Here is a 10,365-nt window from a genome sequence, read left to right as displayed (position 1 = left end):
CCCCGTGTTTTGGGAGGCCGAGGTGGGTGGATCACAAGGTCAAGAGATCAAGACCATCCTAGCCAACATGATGAAATCTGGTCTCTACTAAAAATAGAAAAATTACCTGGGCATGGTGGCGCACACCTGTAGTCCCAGCTACTCAGGAAGCTAAGGCAGGAGAATCACCTGAACCCAGGAGGCAGAAGTCACAGTGAGCTGAGATCATGAGATTGTGCCACTGCACTCCAGCCTGGTGACAGAGTGAGACTCCGTCTCAAAATAAAAAAAATAAAGAAAATTTCCTCGAGCAGCTGAGCATCTTTACCATGTTCCATAAATCTTTTTTTTTTCTTTTTTTAACCTCCACCTCCAGGGTTCAAGATATTCCCATGCCTCAGCCTTCCAAGTAGCTGGGATTACAGGCATGCACCACCACACCTGGCTAATTTTTTTTGTATTTTGTATTTTTCGTATTTTTAGTAGAGACAAGGTCTCACCACGCTGGCCAGGCTGCTCTCGAACTTGTGGACTCAAGTGATCTGCCTGCCTGAGCCTCCAGAGTGCTGGGATACTGGCGTGAGCCGCCGCATCCAGCCTCAAAAGTCTAATTTCATTTAAAAGTGAGAAGAGGAGGGAGGAGGCCAATCTTATACAAGGTCGTAAGAAGAAAAAAGCCAAGGAGCAGTTAAGAAGATGCCAGAAAGAATGTCCACAAAACAGATAAAACCAGTCACTTACTGTTTCAAAAGGAGTTAAAAGAATTAAGAAAATGATAGAAGACAGAAAAAAGCACCAGGAATCAGAATTAGAAAGACTCAGAAATGAGGTAACAGAACTAAAGAAAGGAATTAGGAAAAAAAAGAAAAATTTTGTTTCAGAAATAAGACAAAACTAGAAGGAACACAAAGGTGAAGAACCCTTCTTCATAATGCTGTAAGAGAAACACTTCAACCTGAGGAAGCTGAAAAAGAAAATTTAAAAATAAAAAATAAAAAAAAAGAGAAACAGAAGGTGCAAAGATGAGAAATTTTACAAATCAAAAAGACGTGAAGAAAGACAAAAAGGATTCAAGGGAAAGTGACAGATACTGAAGGTAAGCAAAGAAGGGTCCACTGAAAGAAGACGGGAGGTCCTAAAAGAAGAAAACCAAAGCAAAACAGTAAAGTAAATACTGAAAACTGCAATTCAGAAGAATGTTTGTGAAATTAACAAAACCACCACCAAAGACTATATCTTGGAAGAACACAGAGAAAGGCCACATTAAGAGACACATCTGGGCCAGGAGTGATGGCTCACGCCTATAATCCCAGCATTTTGGGAGGCCAACATGGATGGATCACTTGAGGTCAGGAGTTTGAGACCAGCCTGGCCAACGTGATGAAACCCCATCTCTACTAAAAATACAAAAATTAGGCAGGCATGGTGGTGCACACCTCTAGTCCCTAGTCACAGCTATTTGGTAGGCTAAGGCATGAGAATCACTTGAACTTGGGAGACAAAGGTTACAGTAAGCCAATATCACACCACTGTATTCCAGCCTGGGCAAAAGAGCCAGACTCTGTCTCAAAAAAAAAAAAAAGAGAGAGACACATTCTGTTAAATCATTGGGGTTTTTCATTTTATTTTGTTTTTTTTTCTTTTTGAGGCAAGGTCTGGCTCTGTCGCTCAGGCAACGCAGCCTCAACCTCCCAGGCTCGGGCGATCCTCCCACCCCAGCCTCCAAAGTAGGTGGGATTACAGGTGCATCATTAGCTAATTTTTTAGTTTTTTGTAGAGGTGGGGTTTAACCACGTTGCCCAGGATGAAAATCACTGGTCTTTAAAGAAAAAGAAAAGATCTTTCTTTTTCTAGACAAGATAAAAAAAAAAAAAAAAAAAAAAAAAAAAAAAAAAAAGCTAAACTGAAAAAGCACATGAATTACAAGGAAAAGAAAATCAGATTAAAATCAGGCTTTTTGTCAGGAGCCTGGTGCCAGCACAAAATGGAGGAACAGGTGTAAGATAGTCAAGGGGGAAAAAAATGAGCCCTGAATTTTATTTCCAGAAAAACTAACTCCCAGTTATAAAAGGCAGCAGACAGACAGACACTGTGATCAATGTGAGAATTCAGGGAATATGATTCTTCCAAGTTTCCTGAGGCATCTCTAGGGAACAAGCTTCTGGTAGCCAAGTGACTAGAGAGACGTAAACCCAAGAACTGGGATCAGTAGGCCGGAAGCTCAGACTCCCTGCTTCCACCTGCACATCCTGTTAGGAGTTCTGCATGTGAGACCCCTGTGTGCCTCATCAAATTCAATCTTGGTGACAGAAGAAAAGGCATCCTCTAGACACGAGCTGACTACCAAGGCAACTGTGAAGGGCCAGATCATGAGGTGTGGGGAAGCAGGTGATGAGCTGGCCTTCATCAACACTGGAGAATGTTTCAGTCACCTGCTTCTATCTTCAAAAGCCAGCTCGTTTTCAAGAAAACTAAAAATGCATGGAGAAAAATAACACAGGACAGGAAAGATGAGGAAAGGGAAGAGGCCAGGACTATGGGCAATAAGAGGTGGGCTGAGAGCTCAGTACCCCTTGACAGGGAAAACCAAGAGTCAGAGCTGATACCACCTCGATAAATAAGAATCACCTGTGTTTATCTCTCAACTGGATGGCTCATACTCTAAATAACAAAATACGATTTATGTGTTGCTGTCTTTCTCAGTACTGGGTATTTTATGTTTATGCCATAATGGACATTATATTTTACATTTGTACCATCACAGAATTATGTAATGAGACAAGGTTACATAACCAAAAAAACTCATGAAAAACGTGTTCCCTTAACTGTCACTTGAAATATGTAAACCTGTTCTTTCCATGACCAAAGTCTGAGTTTAGCATAGAAGAAAAACCTCACAGGAACGTGGGAGAATTACTCCATAACCTCAAAGTGGGAAAAGCCTGTGATTCAAAATCCAGAAGGTGTAAGAGCAAAGATGAGTAAGTTCAACTATATTTAACAAAAAACTTCTGTGTAGCCAAAACAAATAATTTGAAATATCCTAAGTCAAAAGATAAGGGACAAACTGGGGAAAATATTCTTACTGGTGTCACAGACCAGGAGCCAAGAGAAATTGGTAAGGGAAAAGCCAACATACAATGGAAAATGACTGCAGAATATGAAGAGACAGTTCACAAAAGAGGAAATTCAAAAGGCTCTTAAAAAAAGGTATTCCCCTTCACTTATAATGAGAGAAATACAACAGCTGACAACATCTATCAAAATCAGTCCAGCAATTCCATTTCTGGGAATTTACCTACAAATAGATTTGTACGGCCAGGCACGGTGGCTCACTCCTGTAATCCCAGCACTTTGGGAGGCCAAGACGGGCAAATCACGAGGTCAGGAGTTTAAGACCAGCCTGACCAATATGGTGAAACCCCATCTCTACTAAAAATACAAAAAATTAGCCAGGCATGGTGGCACGCACCTATAGTCCCAGCTACTCAGGAGGCTGAGGCAAAAGAATTGCTTGAATCGGGAGGCAGATGTTGCAGTAAGCCGAGGTCACACCACCGCACTCCAGCCTGGGTGACGGAGCGAGATTCCTTGTCAAAAAAAAAAAAAAAAAAAGATTTGTACATTATAGTACTATTTGTAAAAGTGAAAACTGCCTAAATGATCAAAGAACTGGTTAAATAAGTCATAGTATGCACACAGCAGAATATAAAATAGTTACAAGAAAAAGAGAGTTTTATTTAGTGAAAAGAATGTATAAATACATTTCTTCCCTTTTGAGAAGAAAAAGAAAAATATTATCTATTCCTATCTGCTTATCTATGGTTAAGAAACTCAAAGAAATAACAGCACTGGGTAATGGTTATCTCTGAGTGGAGAAAGTAGACAAGTGAGGCTCTGGGATGGGTGGAATTCACTGCACTGTGTCTTTCATACTCTTATTTCTCTTCACTTTTAAACCATGTGAATGAATGTATTACTCAAAAGAGCAATTTAAAAATGCATGTACACACGCACAGCTTTAAATAACCAGCTCACCATAATTTCAGTTAAAATACAGAGCCAAGGCTGGGCACAGTGGCTCACAGCTGTAATCCCAGCACTTTGGGAGGCTGAGGCAGGAGGATCACTTGGGACCAGGAGTTTGAGACAAGCCTGGGCAACACAGCAAAACCTCATCTCTATTTTAATTTTTTTAATTAATATTTTTAAAAACCAAAAGAAGAGTCAATACAGTGCATTCTCATTACTCTATGAAATTCTCACTTCCTTTATTTCTCTGAAAGTATCAGTTCCATTAGTTTCTCTTCTGTTCCTGGCAGAGGAGAGGAAGGTGGCCTTACCGAGCCCTCCTCCAGCGCCCGGCGCAGGTCCTGCAGATCGGCCTCGGGACACCAGACCTCGGCAATGAGGCACTTGTTGGTCACATCGAAGCTGCACATGTTCAGCATGTGGTAGATGGCCTTCATTTTCTTCACCTGGATCACACGGCTGTAGACAGACTCAGCTGCTTTACATAGCACTTGCCTCAAATAGTCCTCAGTTTTGTGCAGCACCTGGGGACGAACAACAGGGGCTTTCAGCGGAGTGGGCATGTTTTAGTTTTTGTCCACCTGGCACCCAACTTCCTTTAGACGACTTTCTCCCCACTGATGGAGGATCATTCCAGGCACCTGTCTCTCCCGGTGGCTGATAAGGGAGCCATTCCTTCTTTCCTCTCCCCGCCTCTAGTACCACTCAGAGGTGGGCAGAAAAAATCTAAGCTCAGTCAATCATATACCCTTTTTTGGGAGGTTGCCTCTGGAGAACATGACCTCAGGGGCACAGGAAATGGTGACACATCATCATCACTGCAGCAGTGTGACGGCCTACCAGGGTCCAGCAAGCTCCCTGGGTTCCTAATCACTCCCAAGCTTGGCCTCGCCCCATCAACCCTGTGATTCACCAACGAACGCCCATCCCAATCCTGCCAGAGATCCTCTCTCGCTTAAGTGAGCCAGAAGGATGCTTCTTGCCAACGAGAACCCTCACTGTCATCAGAAGACAAATGAATTTAAATCCTTTAGGTAAAATAATGCCAACCATGTTAACTGGGGCTGGCTTGTCTCTTGTGGTCAGGAATTATAATCCAGGCTGAGTGTGGTGGCTCACACCTGTAATCCCTGAGCTTTGGGAGGCTGGGGTGGGAGAATCATTGGAGGTCAGGAATTTGAGACCAGCCTAGGCAACAAGGCGAAACTCTGTCTCTACTAAAAATACAAAAATTAGCCAGGCGTGGTGTTGCATGCCTGTAATCCTGGCTTCTTGGGAGGCTAAAGCAGGAAAATCGCTTGAACCCAGAAGGCAGAAGTTGCAGTGAGCCAAGATTATGCCACTGCACTCCAGCCTGGGCAACAGAGCGAGATCCTGTCTCAAAAAAAAAAAAAAAAAATTACCATCTAACATATCAAAGGTGACCACAAAATCTTTTTTTAAAGCCCCATCATTATTACTCATGTTCCTAACAGGCTGCTAAAATAAAATTTCCATGGGGAGGAGGAGCAACATTCCAATCTCACTAGAACATCTGGATTTGTCTACAACCAATATTATCTGTTTTAAAAAGGAGAGAAAGTAGATATGTAAACATTTGGCAGCCCTCAGATAAGGAGGCACCCGCTTCGGGCTCACTCACAGTGTAGAGATCTTGAATGCGCGTGTTCAGCCCCTCCTGGATCTCCCTCCGCTCCTCGGCTGTGTTTGGATAGGGGTACACGTGGCAGTGGTAGCTGGAAGACAGAGTTGAACACGCTCTCACATCTGTCAGCGCTAGAACTAAACACATTCACCTCCCCTGCACATTTCCCAACAAAACAGAATGAAACCAGCTGCCTGGGAGAGACGGGTGCAGACGCAGGCATCCGCCCTTGGTCAGGCCGTGCATACAGATGCTCAGCAAGCACCTGCTGAGTGAAACAAATCCAGCTAACTCCCTCTTGGATCCAAATTCCACTCCTGCCTTCAATGATTCCCAGCAGTTCATTCCCAATTCCAACTTCCTAAAATTCAACAATATCCTTGGGCTGGGAATCACCAAACAGACATAAACACAAACACAAAGACACACACAGACACAAACAGACACAAACAGACACAGACACAAACAGACATACACACACACACACACACACACACACACACACACACACGGAAACGAAAGAAGAAAAGGGCTCTGGCTTCCTAGCAGTTGCCTTTGACAGGGTCCGCAGTCTCCCTGAGCCGGTGTTTTCTCCAGGGCCACTCAGCGCCCAGACCTCAAGGGGGAATACTGAGCTTTGTCCCCCAAACTGCAGGCATTCCCGGACCACCTTCATATGTTAACACCATACCTTGATTTTTCTTTAAGTTCTGCCTTTGAAAAACTAAACACCTACTCTAGCCTTATCTTAAGCAACAATATCTGTGAAATCATGTGTTTGCTGAGCTGGGTATAGTTTTCAAATCTATAGTAAAACAAATACCTGTCTATTAAAATAAAAGCTTTATGTGGGTAACACCTGAAATTACTTTCTATTCCACCAATTGAGAACCAAATTCTGGTAAAAAGAAAACACCCAAATCCCACCCCTACCCTGCAAGAATCAAGGCAAGCTGAGTTCTCCATTGGTGTAAGAAAGCAAAGGGCTGTTCTTTTGAGTTTTCCAACTTGATCTGGCTTTTGCTTATGTTCCCATTTGCTGACAGGAGTAAGTCACAGATGACTGTTGTACCACTACTCAAAATTACCAATGGCTTATGCCAAACTGACATCTTTCACCCGATCACCTCATTTAGTCCTAAAAGGCCTATAAGGCACTCTCCCCTTTTATAGATGAAGAAACTGAGGCTTGGCCACTTGTCCAAGTGAGTCCAGCGAGACAGTGGCACAGGGAGGCTCTGCATCCGGACAGGCCACCGAACACCCCCCCTCACCACACACCACAGCCCTGCCCCAGGGTAACCAGGACAGAAGAGGTGCCTCGTGCTCAGTGATGACAGATAAGCCCAACGGGTAGCTCAAAGCAACAGGAAGTCACAACATATGAAAACTTCATTCCTTTTTCAACCAGTCTGAAGCCTTGATCCCCCAAGGAAAAAAGTCAAATCTAGGAATATTATTAAAACGGTCTCTACTTTTAAATAATTTTAAGTAATGCACTGACAAGAGAGATGACAAATTAAATGTTTAAGAACTCAGCAGTGCAGCAAAGAAATTATATAACAAAAAGTAGCAGCCACCCTGTTCCTGACTCCAGAGGGATACTGAAGGAGAACCAGAGGTGGCTGAATATAAAGACATAAATGAAATGAAATGTTTCTTTTTCTTACCAATCACATATCTTCTTAACCTTGTGGCCAATCTGCTCTCCCCAAAAGGATATTAAAAAGACATACCATTTTATGACTTCCCCCTACAAAGAATGAATAAGGGTAAGTGTTACTTCTGCATATACAACTTCTAGAACTTTGGCAGCTCAAACACTGTCAAAGCGTTCATTCATTCATTCACCCAATACAGTCAATCCTCCTTATTTGAGGAGTCTGTAACTATAAACGTACCTACTTGCTGTAACAGCCCCAAATCAATCCACAGAGCACTTTCAGTCATGTGCAGAGCAGCCAAAAATTTTAGGCACCTGACACCCACATTCCCAGGTAAAGTCCAACAAGGTGACACCCTGCCTTCCCATCTCCTCTGTCAGACTATCAACGAGTGTCCTGTTTGTTGTCATGTTTTTCACACTTCGGTACTTTTTCTGGTGATTTCACGATACAAAACGGCCCCCAAGGGTTGTGCTGAGGTGCAGTCTGGTGTCCTGAGCACAAGACAGCTGTGATGTGCCTGACGGAGACACAGCGTGTGTTAGGGATGCTTGGTTCAGGCTCGAGTCACAGAGCTGCTGGCTGGGAGCTTAATGTAAATACTCAACTCCTGCATTTCTCCTAGGAGCAGTGGCTCCATAGTTGACGATTTAGAGAGCTCAGTGACTTTATGAACATAATTACTGTAAATAATGAAGAATCACCTGTATTTACAAATACCCAACAAAACAGAATTCTATAAAACCTGAATAGGTTTTTAGCCTATTTGCCAGGCACTATTATAGATGCCAGGGATACAGCAGTGAGGAAAACAGACAAAAACCCCTGACCTGGGAGGAGAAGGGAACTTAAACTTATATTTAACTTGACAGCAAAAGAAACAAAGAAAGTAGGCCAAGTAGAGATAAGTGCTATAAAGAGCATATGCAGGATGAGGAGACAGGAGAGAAGGCAGGCTTGGGCACTGTGATCCCACATAGGACGGGCAAGAAGGCCTCCCCGAGAAGGTGGCATCTAAGCATAAAGACATGCAGGTAAGCTTCAAGTCAGGGTAAACAGAAAAAAAAAACCATGCAGGAGTGAGGACACCAGCCGCGTAGATGCTGGGAGAAGAGACTTCCAGGCAGAGGAGAAACACACAGAGAAGCATGATCAGGAGACTCAAGGAGGCCAGCACTGCCGGGGAGGGATGTGGTAACATGGCGCAGAGGTGTGACGAGGGCCACGGGCCCACTGCGCACCTCCGAGGGGTTTTGGTGAGGAAAACAGGAGGCCCCTGGAGGGTCCTGAGTAGAGGAATGAAATGATCTGACTGTGGTTTCCTGGGGATCATTCAGGATGCTGGGAGAAGAGACCAGGGTGAGGCAGAGGCAAGAGCAGGAGCCCAGCCAGGCGAGGCAGGTGCGGGGACGAGACCTGGACAAGGAGGGAGGCAGAGTGAGAGGTGGCCAGACTCCCTATTTAAAAGACATGGTCACCAGATCTGCTGAGGGATTCAAGTGAGACTCGAGAAGCAGAGAAGAGTGGGGAGAAAGCCAAGGCTTTCAGCCTGCACAGTTAGATCAGCGGGTCTGGGAGGGCAAGTTTGGGAGGAAAGATCACATGTTCGGTTTTAGGCAAAAGCAGAAAAACGTCTTCGAGATACTTAAAAGGAGATATGGAATAGACAGACTTAAAAGTCTAATATTATGGGGACAGGTCCAAGCTAGGAATATATACATTTCGGGCATAAAATTCTGTGAGATCCCTAAGGACAAAAAGAAGAGGGAAGCTGTCCAAAAATTGAGCCCTGGGCCTCAGGGAACAGGAGTACAGGCGGGGAGCTACAGCACAGCATGGGCAGGTGGTGGTGGGAGGGAGGGGATGGCAGGAGGGGGAGTGGGAGGATGCGGCTGGGAGAATTAATACAATGAATAAGTAAGTCAATTAACTGAGCAACCCACCAAACACACAGTGGATAATGGAAGCAGATTTCACACTGTCAGAAAAGAGTTAAAACCAGGAAAAAGAGGCCGGGAACAATAATCCCAACATCTTAGAGGGCCAAGGCAGGAGGATCATTTGAGCTCAGGAGTTCAAGACCAGCCTGGCAACACAACCACTTAAGGCACAAGGCAGAAGAGGTGCCATACAACAGAAAAACACAAACTATACAACCACAGACGGCACCCATGTCTAGCTTTGATGCAGAGAAAATGGTCAGCATTTACGAAGGACACCAACGGGAGAAAATGGCTAAAAATAGTCTCTGGCATCTGTAATGACTTCAAGGGGGTCAGACATTGAACCCAAAAGACACTAAACCTGACACTATAAACAAATCCTAGAACCTGAGTCAAAGTTATCAAATAAAATACCCCTATCTTATCCAGAAAACGACTGAGAGAACATACACTGGCATGTTAACGGTAGCTCAGAATAGGAAGCTAATGAGTGTTTTCTGCATTGTTCCCACTTTTCCATAATGAACATGCATTTTCTTTATAACTATGGGGACGGGATTGTATTTTCAAGACATACATCTATCCATTCTCTGTATTCCTTCAGAGATGTTTACTGCTCTTTAACATATTCCATAAAAATTTGGCACAAGAGGCCGGGTGCGGTGGCTCACACCTGTAATCGCAGCACTTTGGGAGGCCAAGGCAGGCAATCACTTGAGATCAGGAGTTCGAGACCAGCCTGGCCAACATGGAAACCCTGTCTCCACTAAAAATAAAAAAATTAGCCAGGCATGCTGGCGGGCACCTGTAATCCCAGCTGCTTGGGAGGTTGAAGCAGGAGAATCGCTTGAACCCGGGAGGTGGACACGGTTGAAGAGGCCCAAGAGAACTTACAAATTCTATTTAAAAAATATTTTTTTTGCCGGGCGCAGTGGCTCACACCTGTAATCCCAGCACTTTGGGAGGCCGAGGCGGGCGGATCACGAGGTCAAAAGATCGAGACCATCCTGGTCAACATGGTGAAACCCCGTCTCTACTAAAAATACAAAAAATTAGCTGGGCATGGTGGCACGTGCCTGTAATCCCAGCTACTCAGGAGGCT

General features: G+C 44.2%; 1 protein-coding gene across 2 annotated transcripts in view; it reads right to left on the bottom strand.

Annotated features, from left to right (window-relative positions):
* The window catches only part of ATP6V0A2 (ATPase H+ transporting V0 subunit a2), a 53,383-nt gene that overhangs the window by 18,508 nt on the left and 24,510 nt on the right, over positions 1-10,365 (bottom strand). For both annotated transcript variants that reach the window (XM_017544403.2, XM_037744256.1), the window contains exons 7-9: positions 7,327-7,409; positions 5,654-5,747; positions 4,323-4,535 (exon numbers count right to left, since the gene is read on the bottom strand). In XM_017544403.2, the coding sequence (XP_017399892.1) occupies positions 4,323-4,535; positions 5,654-5,747; positions 7,327-7,409 (390 nt within the window). The remainder of the gene's footprint in view (positions 1-4,322; positions 4,536-5,653; positions 5,748-7,326; positions 7,410-10,365) is intronic.

The sequence above is a fragment of the Cebus imitator genome, unplaced genomic scaffold (genome assembly GCF_001604975.1).
Source record: "Cebus imitator isolate Cc_AM_T3 unplaced genomic scaffold, Cebus_imitator-1.0 Scaffold169, whole genome shotgun sequence".
Classification (NCBI taxonomy): domain Eukaryota; kingdom Metazoa; phylum Chordata; class Mammalia; order Primates; family Cebidae; genus Cebus; species Cebus imitator.
This window is presented reverse-complemented; position numbering and strand designations above follow the sequence as displayed.